At 46.0% G+C, this 22,967-nt stretch overlaps 2 protein-coding genes across 2 annotated transcripts in view; both read right to left on the bottom strand.

The window, feature by feature from the left end:
• Positions 1-343: 343 nt before the first annotated feature.
• On the bottom strand, positions 344-11,583 carry SMIM11 (small integral membrane protein 11). The gene is made up of 4 exons (XM_081301473.1): positions 11,465-11,583; positions 7,564-7,676; positions 1,224-1,401; positions 344-529 (listed from the first exon to the last, which is right to left on the bottom strand). Exons 2-3 carry the CDS (start codon positions 7,573-7,575, stop codon positions 1,237-1,239), a joined length of 177 nt encoding a protein of 58 aa, XP_081157599.1. The 5' UTR covers positions 7,576-7,676; positions 11,465-11,583; the 3' UTR covers positions 344-529; positions 1,224-1,236.
• Positions 11,584-14,388: 2,805 nt separating this feature from the next.
• The window catches only part of KCNE2 (potassium voltage-gated channel subfamily E regulatory subunit 2), a gene marked incomplete at its 3' end in the record, with an annotated part of 74,306 nt that continues 65,727 nt past the window's right edge, over positions 14,389-22,967 (bottom strand). Inside the window, exon 2 of the mRNA XM_081301102.1 lies at positions 14,389-14,772. Within this exon, the coding sequence (XP_081157228.1) occupies positions 14,389-14,760 (372 nt within the window). The 5' untranslated portion in view covers positions 14,761-14,772. The remainder of the gene's footprint in view (positions 14,773-22,967) is intronic.

Here is a 22,967-nt window from a genome sequence, read left to right as displayed (position 1 = left end):
ATCCCCAGGGGTCAGCACAGCGGCCAGCTCTCCTGGATGGTCTGCACAAGCCTCCCTCCACCCCAAAAAAACCACCAAAATGACCCCACTTGTAGGGGTGTGCAGGAGGGCAGAAGGGCCTGGGGGAGAGCTGGTGGGCTTCCTGCCCCTGGGATCCCATCTCCCACAAGCGGGGCCACCTCTGCACAGGCACCCAAGACCCGCTACCGACAGCTGGGGAGGCGCGACAGGAGGGGGCTGCAAACCTCCTTTGGACACGGGTGTGTGTGCATGAGAGAGAGAGAGAGAGAGAGAGAGAGAGAGAGAGAGAGAGAGACACTCCAACTTATTCCAAAGACTAAGCCCTTTTTTACAGAGGTGTTTTATTTTAGTAACAAAATACCGATTCTTTCAAAAGCATATAAAAATCCACACTATTTGAAGCTAAAGGTAGAGGATGGCAACTTATCTTCTGACTCATCACTTGGTAACTCAGTCTTCCTTCTTCTTCTGCCGGAGTCCACTCAAGCTGACACCTAAATGGCAAAACCTAGAAAGGAGGAGGCAGGGAGAAGAGGGCGTGGTGAGGGACATGGTTGACGCTCAGCGTCATCCTGTGCTCATCTGCTGGCGAATGCACTCGGCACCAGCTTCCCTCCCTCTGGAAACCCTTCGGATTAAAGCTGGAGCCTTGGACACACTGCCAGGCTTGGGCAGGGTGAATTCCCTCAGTTCTGGGCAGGGCTGTGCAAGCAGCCTCTGTGTCTGTGTCACTGATTGGTCACCTCTGGGGACGTCTGTGGGTGGGAGAGGCTGATCTCACATCTAGACTTTCCACCCTCAGCTTAACTCATGTAAGGATGACTCTGTCTGGAATATAAACCCAACCAACAACATTTCAGCTAAGACTGCCTTCCCTCACCCTTTTCAACCTGTGAGCCGCCCTCTTTCCTGGCCCTGGTGCCTGCTCCAGAGTCTCAGAGTCCTGAGGCTCCTCCCACTAAGAATCACTGCAGCTTTAGAGGAGAATCCTCTGGGCACTGTGGCTCAGCAGCAGAGGGACCCAGCGGACCCAGCGTCAGCCTCTGCACGCTGTCCCTCACGGAGCAGGTCTACTCTAGGACAGGGGCTGCACGCCCTCACACGGTCCTTCAGACCCAGGGATGTGGCTTCTCGCCAGGATCACACCCACCGATTGGCCTCCCCGACCCACTGGATATTTTGCATTCGCAGAGCCCAAGTACCTTCCATTGCCCTTCAGTCAGCTTTCTTCTCTGACTGCTTCTTCTTTTCAGCCTCTTCTTTTCGCTGTTGGGCTTCCAGTCTTTTCCTTTGGTATATTTTCACTCCCGCAAATGCCAGGCAGAGAATCAGTGTCTTTGCTGCCAAGATATACAGCAGCAGGGGCACGTGTTCAAGAACCTTAACGAAGGAAGAAACCATTCTAATTGTTCCATCAGTGATATGCACGGTATTTACTCAGCACCTATTATGCCATGAGCATGAAGCTAGGTGCTGGGGACCAAGCAGACATGGTCTCTGTCTCTGTTGGCTCTGCCCTGCTTCATTCTCTTCTCATACATAAGAACTCTAGTCTTTTCGATTTCATGTGATTTGCTGATCACCCAGGCTCCTACTTATGAGGCAGAGCTTGGCCCAATGAAAAGAGCCGGAGGCTGAAAGCCTGGGTCCGTCACAGGACCTGCCTGAGTTTCTGCCTCTTCACCTGCAGAGTGAGCTGGACCAGTCCTTCCTCTGGATTCTCCAGCTTTGGTACACTACGATTTCCTCTTGATTTGGGGGATTCGTGAACACTAGTACTTAAGGGTAAAACAAAGTACAGTAAACTCAAAATATCAAACTTATTATGTTTTGCTGAATAATCATTACTCTCTAGGACTAGGCAGAATTTAGCCCAATGAAATCATGACGTTAAATTGCCAAACACCACTGATTATATGTAATACCAGTAAGATGAGTTCAGCTGCAGGGAGTAGTGAGCCTCCCTCTAATAGTTTACCTGAGGTGGATCCAAAACCAGTGGGTAAAAACCACCCTTGGGCCTGTCTCCTTCCCAGCAGCGGGAGTCGGAACAGAGCATTGCAACCCCTTGGTCATCTCCCTCCCTCTGACTGCAGACTTCCAATGAAATGGAATGAATGAAATGATAACTATCGCAGCTGTCTATGATTTGGGTGTATTTCAGGGTTAGAAGATGTAGCATCTATTAAAATGGCAATATTACCAAAAGTTCTCTATAGGTTTAATGCAATGCCAATCAAAATCCCAACGGCATTTCTTGTAGAAATAGATAAAGCAATCATGAAATTCATATGGAAAAATAAAAGACCCAGAATAGCAAAAACAATGCTAAGCAGGAAGTGTGAATCAGGCGGTATAGCAATACCAGATTTCAAACTATATTACAGAGCAATAGTGACAAAAGCAGCATGGTACTGGTACCAAAACAGGCGGGTGGACCAATGGTATAGAATAGAGGACACAAGAGACTAATCCACAAAGTTACAACTACCTTATAGTTGATAAAGGGGCTAAAAGCATGCAATGGAGGAAGGATAGCATCTTCAACAAATGGTGTTGGGAAAACTAGAAATCCATATGCAACAAAATGAAACTGAATCCCTTTCTCTCGCCATGCACAAAAGTTAACTCAAAATAGATCAAGGAGCTTGATATCAAATCAGAGACTCTGCGTCTGATAGAAGAAAAAGTTGGCTCAGATCTACATATTGTGGGGTCGGGCTCCAAATTCCTTAATAGGACACCCATAGCACAAGAGTTAATAACTAGAATCAACAAATGGGACTTACTTAAACTAAAAAGCTTTTTCTCAGCAAAAGAAACAATAAGAGAGGTAAATAGGGAGCCTACATCCTGGGAACAAATCTTTACTCCTCACACTTCAGATAGAGCACTAATATCCAGAGTATACAAAGAACTCAAAAAATTAGACAATAAGATAACAAATAACCCAATCAACAAATGGGCCAAGGACCTGAACAGACACTTCTCAGAGGAGGACATACAATCAATCAACAAGTACATGAAAAAATGCTCATCATCTCTAGCAGTCAGAGAAATGCAAATCAAAACCACCCTAAGATACCATCTCACTCCAGTAAGATTGGCAGCCACTATGAAGTCAAACAACAACAAGTGCTGGCGAGGATGTGGAGAAAAGGGTACACTTGTACATTGCTGGTGGGACTGAAAATTGGTGCGGCCAATTTGGAAAGCAGTATGGAGATTTCTTGGAAAGCTGGGAATGGAACCACCATTTGACCCTGCTATTGCCCTTCTCGGACTATTCCCTGAAGACCTTAAAAGAGCATGCTACAGGGATACTGCCACATCGATGTTCATAGCAGCACAATTCACAATAGCTAGACTGTGGAACCAACCCAGATGCCCTTCAATAGATGAATGGATAAAAAAAATGTGGCATTTATATACCATGGAATATTACGCAGCACTAAAAAATGACAACATCATGGAATTTGCAGGGAAATGGATGGCACTAGAGCAGATTATGCTTAGTGAAGCTAGCCAATCCCTAAAAAACAAATACCAAATGTCTTCTTTGATATAATGAGAGCAACTATGAACAGAGTAGGGAGGAAGAGCAGGAAGAAAAGATTAACTTTAAACAGAGACATGAGATGGGAGGGAAAGGGAGAGAAAAGGGAAATTGTATGGAAATGAAGGGAGACCCTCATTGCTATACAAAATTACATATAAGAGGTTGTGAGGGGAATGGGAAAATAAACAAGGAGAGAAATGAATTATAGTAGATGGGGTAGAGAGAGAAGATGTGAGGGAAGGGGAGGGGGGATAGTAGGGGATAGGAAAGGTAGCAGAATACAACAATTACTAATAGGGCATTATGTAAAATTGTGGATGTGTAACTGACGTGATTCTGCAATCTGCATTTGGGGTAAAATTGGGGGTTCATAACCCACTTCAATCTAATGTATGAAATATGATATGTCAAGAGCTTTGTAATGTTGTGAACAACCAATAAAAAAAAATCACCTGCCACACCCATTAAGAATAAAACAAAAAGCACTTGTGGATGTACTTAATGCCCCTTAACTATGTACTTAACAAGGATCAAAATGGAAAATTTTGTGTCATGCTTATTATAACACAGTAAATATGTTTTTAAAACACACACACAAAAAAGAAGATGTAGCATCACCTGCCACTGAGCAAGGACTCCCTGGGCCCCAAGAGCCTCCCAAGGACTTTCTCTTTCATCCTCACTGTAGCCTTGTGGGGAACACAGATAGTCCTGAGCCAAGAGCTGGACAACAGCATGGGAATTCAGCCGTCAGTGAGGAAGGGCCCCGCTCCGACTGCTCCGAACCTCATCCCCGCACTCCCTGGTTCTCCAGAGCACGCTCTCCCCACGTCCATCAACTTCACAACTAAATTATGCGAATCAACATTGGCTTGGCTACCATATTTACAAAAGGCAACTGGGCTCCGCAGCCCTGAAGTTATTTAACCAGCCATGTATGGACCTGAAGAAGGTCGCAATGGCACATAAGAAGAACATAATGATTTCATGGGGGCAGGGAGAACCCAAACACTCAATGAGGAAAACTCAGTAAATAAAACTTCAGCCACTAAATCCTTTAACAGTGAAGAAGACGCAACGCGTGCACTTTCCAACAACGACTCTCACAACAGCACAGAACACTGGGGTGAGGGAAGTGCAGTTTCTCATCCGTTCACCTTGGGAAACAGCAACAGCTTGCAAAGCTGATTGGCTGCCAGGCCTTCCTCCCTCAGCCCCAGGGCTAACCCTGGAAGGTTCACGTGCCGAGTGAAGATCTGACTCCATAGAACCCAGCTGGAGGAGAAGGTTTAGTGTTGTGATATGAGGCTTTTGTGTTTGTTAGAATGTTCTAGGCTGTCTGAGGCACAGCTAGTACTGTTCCTCGCATCCAGGTTTCCATATCTCTGTGGATGAGCCACTGGAGTCCATGTGACAACCCATGGGTCTCTGTGACCTGAATCCAAAACCCAGCTCCAGCAGTTGCAAGAACAAACTATCTCCACCAGAAGTTAGAAAACCCACGAGGGGGATCATGCCAACTAAAGGACCAGGTAAGTGGTTTCAGTATTTACTTTCCTTTTATGGGGTGTAGAGAGGAGGCCTCAAGGGGCAGAAGTTGCAGGCCTGAGAGGGAAACAGGGAGAGGGCCGCACAGATCAAGGACACTAAGGGCTAAAGCAAGAGCTCCAGGCCCCCTTTCCCGCCCCAACCAGGCACTAAGCTTCAACTGGGTTCAATCTCCTCTTCTGGTTTCTTTCCAACAAACTGCTTTCATCTCTCAAAACATGCAGACCTTCCAGGGGAAACGGCTCTTGTTGGTGTGGCCTGGATCAAGGTTAATTTTTAAAAGCAAAGCCCCGTACCTGTGACATAGGAATAGTTAACTATTATGCAGGCAGGGTAGACTGCTGCTGCCCGCCAAAGCCCACGGAGCCAGCAAGGAAGACGGCAGTGTGGGGCTGCAGAGTCCTGTCACCACCCTGGGCTCTCTGCAATCGGGTTTGAGGAGAGCCACACTACGAGGAAGGGGCCTGTTTGAAACTCGTGGCTGCTCTCTGGAGGCCCTTGTGCTGTGACTGCCTGGAGCTGGGAAGGCGGGGAAGATTCTACTCCTGATACAGGAAAGGACCCCCCTTGTCGCAGGCAGGATTGGCCTTGGTGGCCACGAGGGTGGATGTCACTTCATAACTAAGGAGAAAAGCTCTATGCTGTTGCCTTAGACTCTCAGTATCAGCATCACCTGGGAACTTGCTAAATGCAAACTCTCAGGCCCATCCAGACCTACCCAATCAGAAGCCCCTGGGGTCAGAGGGGACAATCCTGCAGTTTCAAGGTGGTTGAGATGTGGGGACGTGGAGCCCCATGCCGTGCAGCATTAACCACAACTCTTTGACTCTCTTCCTGTTGACTCAGCCACTGCAAAAGGTGAGCTCACCATGCTCTCTGCTTCCACCCTTTCCCACCATCCTTTACTGCACTGACTTTCCCTCCTCCCCCTCCACTGGGAGCTCCAGCTAAGCATGCTAAACAAACCCTCCTGCACCTTCAACCAGGCTCTCCCTGCACAAGAGGCCCTCAGCAGGCCACCCTCTGGTTGTCCTTGAACTTCTGCTCCCACCAGCTAACCTAACATTTTATAGGAGTCAGTTGTGTTTACTCCCAGCCAGTTCAAGCTGCTACAGTAGGTAATTTATTTATGACTTATAAAGAAGATTGTCCCTAGGAAAACTAAGTCAAATGCTTTGAAAGACTCAAGTTTGACTAGGGAAAAATAAATGCTGTTGCAAGAATAGAGAAGAGGATTACAAAACATGGAACAATTTTGTATGTGGAATTGCTCCATAAGATTTTAATCCGATGTCTCAGGACAATTTGGGCTATTATAACAAAGTCCGATAGCTGGCTTATAAACAACGAATTCATTTCTCAGTGTTCTGGAGGATGGAAGTCTAAGATTTGGCATTGCTGGGTCCTGGTGAGCGTCCCCTTCCGGGCTGCAGACTACAGACTCTTGTATCCTCACATGGCAGAAAGAGGGTGAGTGGGGAGCTCTCTGGGAACCCTTTCCTGAGAGCACGGACCCCATTCATGATGGCTCTACCCACTGACCTAACAGCACCCCCCCAGGCCCCTCCTCCTAGTAACGTAAAATTGGGATTAGAGTTGCAACAAATGAGTCTGGGGACACAAACGTTCAGCCCATCCCATCTACTTTAAAGAAACCAAAATGTGAAGTTGTGGGCAAAACTTTAAGGCATGGTTTTACAAGAAAAGTGAGGCAGATCTGAAGTCAGTGGATGAAAAGAAAGGCCTGGCCTTCCTTCAGAGGTGTGGGGAATAAAGTATATTTATGTTTTAACTTAAAGCATTAAGTATGACTATGCTCTCTCTTTTGGCTACATTAATCTTTTTTAAAAATATTTTTAGTTATAGATGGGCATAATACCTTTATTTTGTTTATTTACTTTTATGGGGTGCTGGAGATCAAACCCTGTGCCTCACACATGCTAGGCAAGTGCCCTACCACTGATTTTCAGCCCCAGCACCTACATTAATCTACTTATACAGAACTGTTACTCTTTATTTTTACAATTAGGAGTGCCATGGTTTGGATGTGACTGTCCCCCATAGGTCCCTGTGTTTAAGGCTTGGTTCCTAGGGTGGTACAGTTGGGAGGTGTCATGGCCCTTTGGGAGGTGGGGACTAGTGGGAGGTCTTTAGGTTATTGGGGGCGTTTCCTCCAAGGGAATGGTGGAAGCCTAGTCTCTTCCTCTTTTTTGTTTCTTTTCTCCACTGTGTGCTCCCTGCCATTGCCATCCAGCACCCCTACCACAGGCCCAAAAAAATGGGGCCACCCAATTTTGGACTGGAATAAGCTTAATAAACCTTTTTTCTTATGTCAATTATCTCGGGTATTTAGTTATAGTGACTAAAAGCCAACTAATACAAGGAGAAAAGAAAAGGAAAAAAAAGCACATCATAAATGTTCAAAACTGTCTCACCTTCAAGTTCATGGTGGGCCAACTCTGAGTTCACTCCTGATCAGTGTAGTCCCCCCAGACAAGTGCATGAGAGGGGGCTGAAAGGTCAAGTCCTGGGAGTTCAAAGGTCTGATCTGGCAGGGAAGAAAAGAAACAGATCAACTTGACGTTTCCAGGGCAGACCACCTTAGGAAGATGGACCTCTTATGTAGGGGGGCATGTGAGCAGATAGAGTAAGCTGTGCAGAGGCAGGTTAAGTGTCCTGAACAAGGTCACCCAGAGCCTGTTGGAAGCAGAAGGGCTACATGAGGGTTAAGCCAGGCCTGGTTCTTCCTGAGCAAAACCTCTCCTCAGCAGCACTCTACAGCTCCCAACAGAAGAGGCAGCGTGGCCCCTGAGGGACATGAGCCCCAACTCATTCACCTGTGGACCTAAGAGCCTGCACCCCAGAGCTGTCCTTCCACCCCATTCCTGCCCTGAACACAAGCTGGGGATGGATTCCTTTGTTCTCAGGTCCTCTGAGCACTAACTGAGCTCATCTTGGTTTTTAAAGAATTATTGGAGGGAAGGGAATAAATGAGAGAAAAAATTGCCTGAGAAAGCAATTCGTATAGAAAATTCCCTGTCAAGCACGAGGGAGACTCGCTGGAAGGGGAAGCTGGAGGTGACAAGGAGGGACCTTAGAGGCCACTAAGAATACACATACCCCAAGAGAAGACGTAAGCTCTGGATAAAGACCCTACACTCTGGGGCCTCAGGGGCATCCATAAGTGAAAAAAGGAAGTGCCAACCAGAGGATCTCTTGAGTCCCTACTTTTTCTGAAATTTGATGACTTCCTGCATAATCACGACAGCTTCACTTTGGTGTGCCAGGCTGTGAAATCACTTAGATGAAGTCGTTCATGTAGGGTTTGTAAGTGCCCGATGAGATGCAGTTCATTTTCTCCACTTTACAGACGAGGAAACAAAGTTCAAGAAACACATCCAAGGTTCCCAGGTGGGCCTAAGACTTGAACCCGTCAGGGCTGGCTCCAGAGCCTCCACCTGCTATCCTGAGGCTCTGCGCTCAAAAACCACAGACAGCGACACTGTTTGTTGTCATTGTCCTGTTTTCTGTTTGTTTGTTTTTTTCCGTGCTGGGGATGGATCCTGTGCCTTCAGCAAGCTAGACAGGTGTTCTACACTAAGCCACACCTCCAGATCTACGGGGATACTTTTCTTTAAATGTACTTACAAAAAGAATGAAGAAAAGCAACAGAAAATTTCACGAGCCTTCAGAATGAAGAGAAGACAAACCTCGGGGAAGATGCTTTAAAAAGTTCTTACCTCATCTTTCCAAGGTTACAGGGCTTGAAAAACCAGCTAGCTGTTGGCACAAGATAAGCAAGTTTTCCCCGTGACTTGCAAAGTCAGATAAGCTAACAATAGGAATTTCAACCCTAGCTGTTTAAAGGTAAGGACATGATGGAAGGTGTTCATTACCTTCCTGTGGAAACCACTCACTTGCCTCTAAGTAGCAGCAGACTTTGACTGCCCTGGAGAAATGTGTTCCTAGGTTATAAACTGCTGCTAGAATTTTCATTCTGAGCAATCTCTGATCATCTTAGTGATTAGCCGTATTGTGTACTAAAGCAAATATTTGAAGTTCTTTTAAATTTTATTTTTAAATTTTTATTTTAAATTTTATTTTTACAGTTCCTGCTTGATGGGAGTTGTGTACGAACACAATACAGCAGTGTAGCTGTTTCACACAGATTGCCATACTCCATGAATTGATGTATGTAGGGTATCAACTCCTAAGGTCAAGGGCAATAAATAGATCCCAAAAGCTTTCAGGAGGAAATAAATGAAAAAGAACCTTTGGTGTTCTGGCCTTCTGGTGAACATGTGTTATATTTACTAGCAGACTGACCTTGGACAACACACTCAGCCTCTCTAAGCCTAGACTCCCTCATCTGTAAATTCTCCTTCAGAAATTGCACTGTAAACACTAAACACCAAGCTCAACACGTAGAAAGCACTAAATCAATGTCAACCATTATCGCTTTGATAAATCTCTTCCACTAATGGACATCAAGCTGAAGATGCAAATAAGTGGCACCGAGGGCAAAATGCAGCCACTGCAGGACAGCAGGGCATGGAATAAAGAACAATAATGAGGACAAGGAGAACTAGAGTTCTGGACTCAATTCCTGGGGGCACCAGTGGTAAGGCATATGACCTGAGGGAAGTCATTAACCTTCTGAACCAAAGAGTTCTCATTTGCAAAGTCAGAATCCAAAGAATGATTCCATAATTCTGGAACTCACAATTCACTATCCTCTCTGGTATCAAGTACTTAATTGCAAAAATATACTGGCAGCTGCGTCAACTTTCTACCCTGATAAGATTCAAGCTCTTTAAGAAAGAAACAGCCAGGCACGGTGGCTCACATCGGTAATTGCAGCAGTTTGGGAGGCTGAGGCAGAAAGATTGCGAGTCCAAAGTCAGCCTCAATTTAAGGAGACCCTAAAGCAACTTAGTGAGACCTTGTCTCTAAATAAAATATTAAAAGGGGGATGGGAATGTAGCTCAGTGGTTAAGCACCCCTGGGTTCAATCCTGGGTACCAAAAAAAGAAAGAAACAAAGTCGATTTGCATTACTAGTGGGAGGGGGAAGGTAAGAGTGGAGGAAAACAAAGTACAGCACCCACATCAGTCCTCCTGCCCTGTCCCACCATTGACTCTGAAACACAAGTTTCCCCACCTCTCTTAAATGACATGCCCAGTAGCCATTTTCATAGCACTTTGCAGGCTTTCTGTAAATGAGAACGACTAAGAAAGCTAAAAATATTAGCCACCGGTTTGCTCCAATATCATATGTGCACCTGATATAATATTAGAAACAAGGGGCAGTGGCATCTGCCAGCTGGACTGCAAAATGCCACCAAAACAGAGGCAGTTTTGTGGGGCCTAAAATCTATGGTGTGCAAGGAATTTGACGCCTCTACTGGAACTCTCCACAGTCAGCTTAAAACTCAAAAATAACAAACGGCTTAGATATTTCCATTTTCTTTCTGCAAAAGCATCCTTATTTTTTCTTGGGCCAGGCTTCTTCTAGAAACAAACGAAAAACGATTCACTCATTTCTCCTAGGCCAATTAAACCAGTGTGGACAATGTCTTGCTCACGAGCTCCCTTTTCTGGGCGGCACCCCTAACACGGTCAAGGGCCAGTTTATTTCTCCATGTGTAACTGGCTCCGGTGACCACTCAGCAGTGCCCTTTAACTTTTGAAGTTGTCCCCTTCCCCAGTTTCTGTCACTTTCGCCCTAGCTCTTCATCCAGTCACTTGAAGTAAGAGGAGGTCTGGGAAGGCCTCTCTCCTCTGTACAGGGGCCTGACCTCAGGAAACCAGACCCAGTCGGGTGCTCAGACTCCACATGTTGATTTGGGGATCTGCTGAGGAACCAGGGCGGGGGTCTGCACCTCTACTTTCCCGAACCCCACGCTCTAGCGGGAGAGGTTGGTGCCTGTAACTCCGGGGCAAGATTGAGGAAGAGGACCCTCAGGGCATCAGCGCCTCCTCAGGAACTCGGAGACCAAAGCTAAGTCCTTTCTCCACGCCCCTGGTCCACTAGGACCCGGGGATAAGGGCCAGGGGCTGTCCTCGCTTCCCCCTCCCTGGCACAGAACAGTCGTCCCCAGATCTCCGGAGCGCAACGCCCTCTGGCCAAACCAACTCTGGGCCTGCGGGACCGGTGCCAGCCTAAACACGCAATCCGCGCTGTGCGGGTGGGGACATGGCTGCTGTCACCCTCCAGGTCCCCAGCCGGGGAGCGGGCGCAGGCGTTTATCCGGAGACCAACGCAAACGCAGGGCTGGCCGCCAGATCCCGGGTCCCCAAAGAAGAACTTGCAGCTACCCGGATGTCACGCACTTACAGTTCGCGGCGGCGGAGTCCCCAGCCCCTGGCTAGACACAAACCGGGACTCGCGCGACCCAGCCCGGGAAACTACACGTCCCGAAACGCACCGCTCCGCGCAGGCGCAGTGCGACCGAGATGCCCTGGCGCCGCGCGCTCCGTGCGCAGGCGCAGCGGGTCTCCGTCGGGTGGCGGCAGTTTAGAAACTGGCAAGGTGACCTCATTGGTAGCCAGGGCCTGCGGTTTTTCTGGGCCAAGGTTGGGGCCTAGGGGAAAACGATGGCTTGGAGGAGCCTGACTTGCTAACACTCCTTTCTCTGCTATTGAGTAGCGCCTTCTGTTTACCTTTGCCAACTCTCAACCCTGTACTCCTGCCTCAATTGCAAATCTGTTACAGAAAACGGATATTTTGTGTATAGCGGAATCTGTAACTGTAAGGGGCACGTCTTGTCGTGGGTGCTGTGGTTTGAATATGGTTGGTCCCCACGACAGCTTGCGATGAGGCTGTCCCAGTGTGTTGGGAGTGGAAATATTTTAAGAGGCCCTTGGGTCATGAGGAATCCGCCCTCAAGAGGGGATTGATGCCATCTGTGGCAGTGAGTTTGTTCTAGCTCAGATGGGACCGAATTAGCTACCCAGGGCGCAGGTAAGGAGGTTGCCGCTGGTGTTGGGCAGCTCCTATGGGAGTTGAAGCAGCATGCAGCCCTCCCAGAAGCTGCACAGATGCGGGTGCCCTGCTCTTGCACTTTTGTTATGGTTTGGATCAGACTTGTCTCCCAGAGGCTCATGGGTTGAAGGCATGATCCCCAATGCAGCAGTGTCCAGAGGTGGGGCTTTGGGGAAGTGACTGGATCAGGAGGGCCCTGACCTCATCGATGGTTTTATCCATTGATAATTGAATAGACCAATAAGAGGTGGTGAGGGCTGTGGGAGACGGGGCCTAGTTGAGGGGAGTGGGTCCTTGGGGTCATGGTCTTGGGGACTTATTCTTATCCCTGGCCCCTTTTCCTCCCCCCCTTCTGCCTGCCGGTGGTTGACATCTTTACTCCACCACGTCCTAATGCCATGATGTTCTGCCTCACCTCAGGCCCACAGCAATGGAGCTTGCTCCCCACGGACTGAACCCTCTGAAACCGTGAGCCATCATAAATCTCTCCTCCTCTAAGTTGTGTGTGTCAGGTATTTTGAAAATGCACAACGTCCCAGCTTCCAGAACCATAAGCCAAAATAATGCCCAGTCTCAGGTATTCTGTGATAGCAACAGAAAACAGATTAAGGCAGTTTATGCAAGGAGTTATATAACCACACTTTGAATAAGAGCTTTTTTTTTTTTTTTAACTTCATACCTTAAGAGTTGAGTTCCTACTGGACCCTTGTGCCCTGGCTGAGGAGGGGGAAGGAGATGAGGCCTGAAGCCCCACACAGTTCTCTCTTGCCCTTTACTTCCTACTCAGCTGCACTGAGAAGGGAAACATGAACCCAAGTTAGGACCACCCTCCTGCCCTGCTTGGGCTTTGTCCTCTGGGCTTTGTTGGATTGTTGTGGATTCATCTCCTATGAACCGTCTGACTCCCTCTCTCCTGGGTGTTCCTGCAGCTCAGGGAGTCTCGTTCATCTCTAAACTCCTGTTTAGAGGAGTTGAGGCAGTAACGCAAGTAGAAACATTGCCCAATGGAATTGGTGAATGGAAGCGTCTCATCTCAGAGCACCGCAGATTCCTTATCTGCAAATGGAGCAGCTTGGCAAGAACAAAACCATCTCCAAGGTACCTTCCAGGTTTGACTTCCTAAAACATCACAGGTGCAAAGTATTTATTTTCTTTTAAATTGAGAGATAAAATTGTACATATGTTCATGTGTAACAATGTTTAAAAGTATAAGCACATTGTGGAATGACTAAATCGAGCCAATTACCATATGCATTATCTCACATGCTTATCCTTTCTGTAGTGAGAACAGACACTTAAGGTTCACTCAGTATTTTTATTAACTGTTGTCCCCAGGCTATGCAGTAGATTCTTGAACATATTCCACCTATTTACCCGAAATTGTGTCTCCTTTGACCGGCAGTCAAAGCAGTCACCATCCAGCTGTGCATGTTGAACATGACATTGGCAACTTGCCCTCTTCCTGTATAGTCTCTTCAAATGTAAATTGAAAATAAGTGATTATAAGTAAAAGAAAATAAAAATCAAGTAAGCATAAGGTTGTTTATGAAGACATGTCCACTTTTTATTATTTTTTCCTTAAGTAATGAGAACTTTTAAAAGTTTGTTTTCTGCAAAACATTAACTGTTAGTTTAAAAATGTGTCTCTGTTGAGCTGTAAGTTTCCTAAGTGTTTGACTTCTCTGGTATGGTTTGTTTGTCCTTTGCAATGTTTGTTCTGTCTTCAGACTTCCAACAAGTCAATACTAGGATAACAATAAATGTAAAGTAACCTCCTGGTTCTGTTCATTCATCCCTTCAGACTCAGCACTCATAAATAAGTGAGTGTTCCTATGTCAATCCAGTCAGCAAGTGATCAATTTTGAACCTTGGCTTCTGAATAATACATCTGGGGTATTTATCAATTGAATTTTTCACATCCAGCCTAATATTTCATGAGAAAGAAGGTTTAATGATTTCTAACTCTCTTTTCTATTCCCACTGCCCCTGTCCAGGTCCTTGGCTTGAAATTTGGCTTTATTCTTACTATTGACATTGATTTAAATGACATTTATATTGCATAGAAAATGCTCAAATTATCACTCCAATAGGCAAGCATAAGTCACTGAGATTGAAATGTCTTCCATCTCAGTTGGCCAGCACATCACCTCCATGAAAGGTCTCAACAGGGAGAGGAACTCGCTCTCTTTATACAATGACAATCTGGATCTGCTTGGGAGCGCAGGCACCTCCTCACACCTGGATGTCAGAGGTTGGCTTTGTCTCTTTCTGCCTTATCAAGGAGACATTTTGAACCCCGCTGCACCCATGTTCTCATGGATGGTGGCCTTTGATTCCTCTGGATGCAGAATTTGACTCTTGTACTTTTCCTGCCAGTCCTCCACGATGTACTGGTGGTAGGGGTCCTGGGAGTGCTCTCGCCTCTTGGATTTCACAGTGCTCACCAGGATGGCGATGACGATGAAGGAGAACATCCCTATCATCACCATGAGGTACAGGATGACGTAGTAGAAGTTCTCAGCATCCACCTTGGCCTGGAGTGCCGCCTGCTCCTCTGTGGTGTTCCTGCGCCAGTTGTCCATGTATGTGATAAAAACCCTGCGGAAGACGTCTTCCAGCGTCTGGGTCAAATTGAGTAATGAAGGCATGCTTCCCTCCTGCTGTGATTTAAACAATAAAATAGATGAACGAGGTTGAGGAGACAGATCCTTTCAGCATTTGGGAGAGGAGGGAGGGATACAGAGGGAGAGTGATATTTCCTCCTCTTCTTCTTTCCTTTTTTTTTTTTTTTGTTTTGTTACAGTCAGCCTTTTAATAAACCAGAGAGAAATCAAAGGCAGTATAATCACTTCATGTCAACTACAATGGCACGGAATGAACAGGTTTCAGCTTTTATACAGCATTTTGCCACATTAACAAGCCCAGGGTGGTGGTGGTGGTTGGTGTTTTGTTTTTTTTTTTTTAATTTTTAAAGTTCTCTGCCTATTTGTATGTCATGTGTACACATAAAAGCCACAGCTGTTTTTTTGTTGTTGTTGTTTAAGAGTGATCTAATATACAGAATTTTAGCCTTTAAGGGTATATACCTCTTCATTTAAAATGCTTTCTGGACAATCTGCTGAAACACATTTTGTCACAGGTAACATTAAAACTACATACAGACCGACCTGTGTAACATCACAGCCAAACATGACTTTTTTTCAGTGACTTTAGCTTTCTCTCTCTGTGTGATGTTGTACTCTTTGTTCATCGTGTTTTGCTGTAATGTTCCTCCTTAACCTGCCTAACATCTGCATGCACATCTTGTTAGTCTTTGAACTGATCATATACATTGTATTCATTGTTTGCATGCATAACTACTTTACAAAAAAATCTTCATGGTGACTAAATGACACATATATACATTTTGATATACACATTTGTACATAAATGTATACATATGAAAATGAGGGAAAGATGAAGTTAATAGGTCATGTTAATACTGAGTGGTACACTTACCTGTGTACCACTGTGTGTGTATGTGTGTGTGTGTGTGTGTATACATATATATGTGTGTATATATATATAATATATATCTTTATGCTTTTCTCATGTTCCAGATTTTCATTAGTGCTCTTGCATTACTTACAAAGATCAGTAACCTCACAACAGCCAGTAAATTGCTGCATTCAAAATAAGCATTCAACAAAAATCACTTGACTGAAGCAACGCTCACTTATGAGTTATGGGGATGAAGACAATGAAGACACAGTATTCAGGCAAAAGAGGCATGGACAGGCTTTCCAATTTGTTCCATCTAGTAGGTGTAGGCAGTGCTTTGTCCCAAAGAAATAAGCATGTACATCTGTACTTTCAAGAACATTGTGTGTAGGTGATGCCAAGAAATACCCTGAGCAGTCCCTCTCCTTTCTCAGGTCTGTCCTGATCATCCCCACTGCCACCATCCAGCCACCAACATCTCTCCTTGGGTGATGCAGAAAATACAGTTCAATACAGCTCTCCCCGAAATCATCACCTTGGGGGTTTTGCCCTCTCTGCTCTGTACAGCAATGTGCTCTTTCCAAGAGGGAAACAGAATCATGCTATCCCCTCACTTTTAAAATGGTGCAATAGCTTCCTGTTGTTTTAAAAATAAAATCCAATTTCTTAACAGGGCTTACCCCACTTGATCTGAGCTAGCTCCTGACCCACCTCTGCCATGACTCCCTGTTCTTAAAGATTTGATCCCACCCGATTTTGTTCCTCCAAGTCAGTGAGCTCTTCTGTCTCAGGATATTTGCACATTCTATCACCTCTACTTTACTCTTCCACCTGCTGCCTCTTTGTGCGTTAGGTGTCAGCTCAATTGCTACCTCTCTTGAATATATGTCATTCCTTCAGGAAAAGAGATGTTTCAGGTCTTACCATCTGGGAAAGAAGCAAAGAAAAACTTCTCAGAGCAGGTCTTCCCAGATTTCCTCATTGGAAATCAGTGTAATGAATATATTTTTCTCCATCTGACATTTTAAGTTCTATTTTCAAAGAGCTCTAAGATCCCTTTCACAGATCCCCCACCACCAGTTAAGTAACACAGCTCTCTGTGAGAGCACAGCTGAGTGGGCTTGGTCCACGCTAGACTTGGCCTCTGTGTCTTTCACCCTGGAGGAGACAGGTGAGTTCACACCAGCGTCCTCTCTCAAGGGCCAACTCCCCACCCTCTGCCCACACCAAGGTGAACCCTGGAAGTGTGGTGGGGCAGGACGACTTCACTGACCCTTCTCCATGACTTCATCCACAAAGAATGTTGTGATTTCCCCAGCTTTTCTATCCCCTCCGCCTTGTTCTCGAGAGAATTCAGTTTCCTTTTGAGAAATCAAATTGGAAAAACAGAGGAACACAGAAACAACTAAAAAAAGACACAGAAGAGCCCCGTTGCTAAACTAAAGATCCTCAGGTGTGCTGGGAGAAGTCTGCACGTGAGATGAGAACCCTGAGCGCCAAGTTCCTCCGGAGTCACGGATTCAGCCTTTGCCAGCCCTTGAGAGTGAGAGGCAGGTACCCCGGTATTTGTTCAGCTCTCCTCACATGGACGGAGGCTCACTGCGAAGCAGAGCAGGCGTGCTTTTTGTTCAGACCTGACCAGAGGGCTGCAAAGGGCCTGTGGGGTTCAGTGCCTAAGTGCTGACCTTCAGCCAGGCTGAGAAACTGGGGTCCACAGCGATTCTGAATACCGATGCACAAGATGTGCATGACCCCAGGAAAAATCCAAATTGTAGTGTGTGAAAGTGGTTTCATTGATGGACATTATGCTAAAACATATTCAAATGGTGAGTTGATTTGAAGTTCTGACTCCCAGAAAAACTGTTGAACTCACAGGCATCAACCATTCTTATCCTACCGTAAAACACTGTCATAGGCGTTTACGTTGTTAATACCAACTCAGATATTAATGTGTTCTCTTGAATCATATGAAATTGCCACTTATCTAGGTTTAAATGGTCAAATATCGGCAGTTTTATATAGTTCAACCTAATGGAAATTACATTTCCAATAAACAGTTCTCACCGCATCACACAAAACAAGATGGGCCCCTAGAGGTTATTTAGGCTGCCTTAGTCTTTGGGAGGTGGCATAATTATAGCCTAGAGAGCTGAAATCACTTGCCTGAGATCACAGGGCTCTCAAGTTGACCACAGTGACCAGACTAGAACCCGAGTGACCCACGCCAGTGCCCGCGCTCCCTCTGTCCTCACAGAGGTCACACATTCCAATAGCCGCCTGACTCCAAGGCCTGTGGCTGGCCAGCTCACTTGGGTGAAAAATAAAAGACTAATAAGACTGTGGTTTGAGCTTCCATACATCAATTCACTGTGCCTTGTCTCCAGACGATAGGATGATCCATAATTCCAGTTCTCCCTGTCCTAAATATATAATTCACAACAATGGCCATCTGGACACTATCAGGAAAGCAACATTCATTTGACCCCCAAACCCAAAGTTCTCTTCTCCTGAAAGACGACGGACCCCTGGAATCACTTGGGCCTACAGAGGGCAGCAGGATCTTTTATTTTTATATCAAGAATAGAATAAAAATGTGATTACACGAATCTCCCATTTCAAAAGAAGACGTCTTCCAGAATTTTCATCCAAAGGCAATTACTGGAGAAATGAGCAAGGAAAATAGGAAGCAAGGAAGGAAGAAAAGACAGAAGGAAAGGAGAGGGGTGGGGCTGGGCAGGTGAGCCAGGCCACATGCCAGGAAAATCATTTATTTTACAGTGTTTGAGAAACAGAAAGGAGATAACTGTGTTACTTAATTCCTCAAAATATAAAGACTTGTCAATTTTCCATAGAACTTACGTAGGCAGTGTGTGAGCAACGCGAACGGCCTTGGCTGAGCCCGGCTGCTCCGAGCCTCTTTGGTGGCGTTAGGAGCTCTGCAGACTGTACCTACATCTCAGGCCGCTGAGCACCTTCAGCTTATGACCAGCTAAGCCCTTGCTAAGTGCAGCCTGCAATCCTAGGCTTTTACGAACCCAAATGTTTAATCTAATCTTCTGTGGAAAGTTAAACACTGGCAGGCGGTTGGAATTAACCTTGGTGCCTGATGGGGTGTGCCTGTGTGGAGCCTGGCTTTGGGCAGAGTGGCCCAAGTTCCCTCTTTGGGCCCATGATGCCATCTTTGGCCAGGGAGGTACCTGGGCACAGTGAATCTCTTCTCAGCAATATGCCTCAGTGGACCACGGTTCCCGGCCAGACAGGTGCAGGAGTAAGGGGTCCTGGGAGGATGAGGTGAATGCGGCCATCTCCATGACTCCAGACAAGTGCTGATGTTCTGAAGACCTCCCCATGTGCTGAATTTTATTTCAGTACCCTCTCTGGGACCATTTCCAATTGACTTCATAGCAACATTGCTGTCTTGTAAAGTAGAAACTGGTCACAAAGGTATCAAGAAATGAAAGCAAGTCCAACAAAGTGTTTAAAGACCCACGAAGAGCCAAACAAACTCTAAAAGGTCCTTTTCTGTTGTGGTGGGAATTGGACAGAGTGGGTCATCATAAGAGCTGTTAGGAATGAATACATACCAGATGCCAGGTTCTTCCCTCAAGTGTTTGTTAGATTAATTTCATGAACCTTGCTGCAGCCCAATGTGTAAAGCAGGATGAACTTGACAGCCAAGGAATCCAGGAACAGAGAAGGCAGGAGGTCAGAGGGTGGAGACCTGTAGCCAGGATCAGGGCCCATTCCCAGTACTGGCTAGAGGTCACACTCACCCGAGATCCCTTGAGACTCAGGCGGATGACTCTAGTGACTCTGTGACTTGGGCTGTGGCCGTGTAAAAGGAAGTGAACTTTATTTCACAAGCGTATTTTCTCATTAAATGGTCCTCTGCTTTTCTCATTAAGAGGTGGTCTGAAGCACCCTGGGTGCTGAAGAAAGGTAAAGTTAGTGTACATATCAGGTGTGTTCTAAAGAACCTGTACTTGCACCAGCTTCTCAGTACACTGTTTGCCCTCAGGGTTGGCCTCACTGAACAAGACGAGGCAAAGCTAGCCGTGCAGGAGTGAGGATTCCACTGGGTGGTGGTGCCGCCTGCTGGTGGACTGGAGGAACAGAGTCCAGTCCCTGCTGAAGCAGCCCTGGCAGCCTAACTTCACTCCCGCCCAGGTGGGGCGGAGCAAAGTGCAAGGCCACACTCTGGTCACTGAAGGCAGAACAGAGTTTAAGAGCTTGGCGCTGGAGGTTGACAAGCCAGGGGAGAGGATTGATTAGCGATCCTGGTCTTTGGTTTCTGCAATCACAAGATGGAGATAGAAGTTCCTACTTCATTAGGCTGTGATCAGATGAGATGTTGGAACTACAATACTTGGTATGCAACTCGGCAAGTAGTAAGTGCCCTACATGTTTAGCTTTCACTATTATTTTTAAGAAAAATAAGCAGGAAGACATGCCAGAGAAAAGTAGAGCTTGGCCAGCTCTTAATGTAGAATAGAAAGTTCTAGCACCAGGTGAAAAGCAGCTTCTTAGTTGTTTACTCTTAGCTAGTTCTTACCCATATTCCACAACACAATCCACAAAACTGAGACTGAGAATCTGGAATGAATGGGACATGGTGACACACACCTGTAGTCCCAGCTACTTGGGAGGCTGAGGCAGGAGGATCTCAAGTTCAAGGCCAGCTTGGGCAGACTGAAAATAAAGATAACAAAAAGGGCTTAGGACATAGCTCAGTGGTAGAGAGCTCACCTAGCCCAGGTGATGCCCTTGGTTGGATCCCCAGTACCATAACAAAAGGTGGGGAGGGGAATGAAGACCTGGAGTGAGAGGTGGATGCAGAACAGAGTGTAAATATGACTCAGCCTTCAGTAGAGGCTGGAGAAGATGGAGGGGAAAGAGGTGCCCATGCCTCCCCTGCCAGGCTTCTCCTGCTCCTGGATATCTGCCGCCGGCTCCAAAAGATCTGCTGGGCATTGCCTCCAACAAGAAAGTCAAATGGTATCTGCCCAGAAAACAGGATACAAAAAAGCAAATCTTCTCTTTGAAAACCAAACCATAGCCCACGTCTTTACAGGGCTCTTCTTCCTGCAGAGGGCATATGGTTTTGAAACCCAGGGGGTTGAGGCTGCATTTGGATGTGAGATTGGATGTTATTCAGCCCTGGATGGCTCTGCCCATTGAAACCAGACCTCTTTGTTTGTTTGTTTGTTTGTTTGTTTTAATGAAGTTCCTCAGAACCAGCTGACAGTGCAAAGCCAAATGTGGTTTGGTGGAGGCAGTTTTACAAGGCAGCTGCTGAAGTCTAGCCGAATGCACAGCCTGAGCATATTCTAGAGAAGCAAGTCCCTTCCTGTCAGTGTTCAGGAAGTGTCTTCACAGTAGGAGGTCTCTTTTGTTTGTTTTGGGGAGGTTATTGTTGGTTTGTTTTTTCTTGGTGCTGGGTTTGAGTCCAGGAGTGTGTACCTCTAAAGGACATCCCCAGTTCTATTTATTTATTCAGATAGGGTCCTGCTGATTTACTCAGGCTGGCCTCCACCTGGCCATCCTCCTACCTCAGCCTCCTGAGTAGCTGGGATTACAGGTGTGCACCTCTGTGCCCAGCTTACAGTAGCAGTTCTTCGAGTCTTTAAAATGACCCATGCATTGCGAATCCAATGATGAGGTGACAAATCATGGGGAAGGGCCCAGTGAAAGAAAGCTGCTCACCTCAGGATGGGGTCAGGAAGCAGGGTGTGCCCCTAGTGACCTGCCTCCTCCAGCTACATGATACCTACCTACAGTGACCACCCAGTCAGTCCATTCAACCTAGAATGGACCTCTGAGGTCACAGGTCTCGTGATCTAATCATTTTACCTAGGAACATCACTGAACTAATGATTTTAAAATAAATGACTCAATATAAATGGACAAAGGATTTTAACGGACACATGACCAAAAACAATGTACGTGATAATAAGCATATGAATTCTCGACATCCTTGGAACTTGTTGTGGTTTGATCTGGAATGTTCCCCTAAAAGCTCAAGTGTCAGGTAATGTGATGTTCAGAGCTGAAGTGTTGGCTCAGGACAGTGAGGGCTCGACCCCCCACTTGATGAATTAATAACCTGAATGGACTACAGGGTGGTAAACACAGGTAGCTGGGGTATGGCTGGAGGAGTGGGTCACTGAGGGCATGGACTGGGGACTATATCTGTCCCTGGCCTCTTTCTGTACTCACTCTCTTCCCACCCCACCCCCGTGTCTGTCTGTCTGTCTGTCTGTCTCTTTCCTAGCTGCAAGTGAGTTGAGACCTTTCTCTGCCAGGATGTTTCTGCCTTGGAACCACCCAACCATGGACTGAGACCTCTGACCACAAGCCAATGTAAACTTTTTCTCATCTAAGTTGTTCTTGAAAGGCACTTTGGTCACAGTGGTAAAAAGCTGACTAACCCAGACATAACGTACAACCACAAGGAGATACGACTACATACCCCACTAAAATGGCTAAATGTAAAAGACTGGCAAAACCAAGTGTTGGTGAGGATGTGGAGCAACTGGAGGCTCCATATATTACTGGTGGGAATGTAAATCATAACAACTACTTTGAAACAGTTTGGCAGTTTCTTAGAAAGTTACCATATGGCCCCAACTTCTAGATATTTACCCAAGAGAAATAAAAAATGTATGCCCACCAAAAAAAACCTATACATGAATATGCAGAGCAGCTTTGTTCATGAGAACTAAAACCAGAACAATCCAAGTATTCCCCATCAGATAAGTGGGTAAACAAATTGTGGTATATCCATTCAATGGAATATTGCTCAACAATAAAAAAGAGCAAACTTGTAATACATGCAAAAACACCATCAGATGAATCTCCAAATCACCATCAGAGGAAAAGAAAGCAGACACAAAAGAAGTTGCACTGTATGATCCCATTTCTAGAAGTTCCAGAGTGGGCAAACTATAATCTACAATGATAGAAAGGAGACCAGGGGAAGACTGACTGCAAAGGGTGGAGAGAGGACCCTGGGGTGATTGTCCTGTCCTGTGTCTTCACAGTGGAAGTGGTTATTTAGGTGAATCCGTTTGTCAAAACTCGTCGAACTGTACATTTTAACTGTACATTTAATGTGCAAATCTATGTAAATCACGCTACTTTATTGTCAATTTCTTAAAAATCCACGTGTATGTAGGTCCTTGTAGATTTATGTCCCCTGTCCAGGGCTCTCCTGTAAACTTCAGGTTCAAAAGTCCAGAATCTTACTTGATGTTCCCTCTGGAGTGTCTAATGGGCATCTCAACCTCAAATATCCGAACAGAACTCTCAGTCCCCAGGAAAGCTGCTTCTGCAGTTCTTCCCTCTTCAGTTACACCAGCCCAAACCTGAGAACCAG

This window comes from Spermophilus citellus (assembly GCF_964194105.1).
Source record: "Spermophilus citellus genome assembly, chromosome: 7".
NCBI lineage: Eukaryota > Metazoa > Chordata > Mammalia > Rodentia > Sciuridae > Spermophilus > Spermophilus citellus.
Note: the sequence above shows the minus strand (reverse complement) of the source record. Positions and strands in the feature narration are given on the sequence as shown.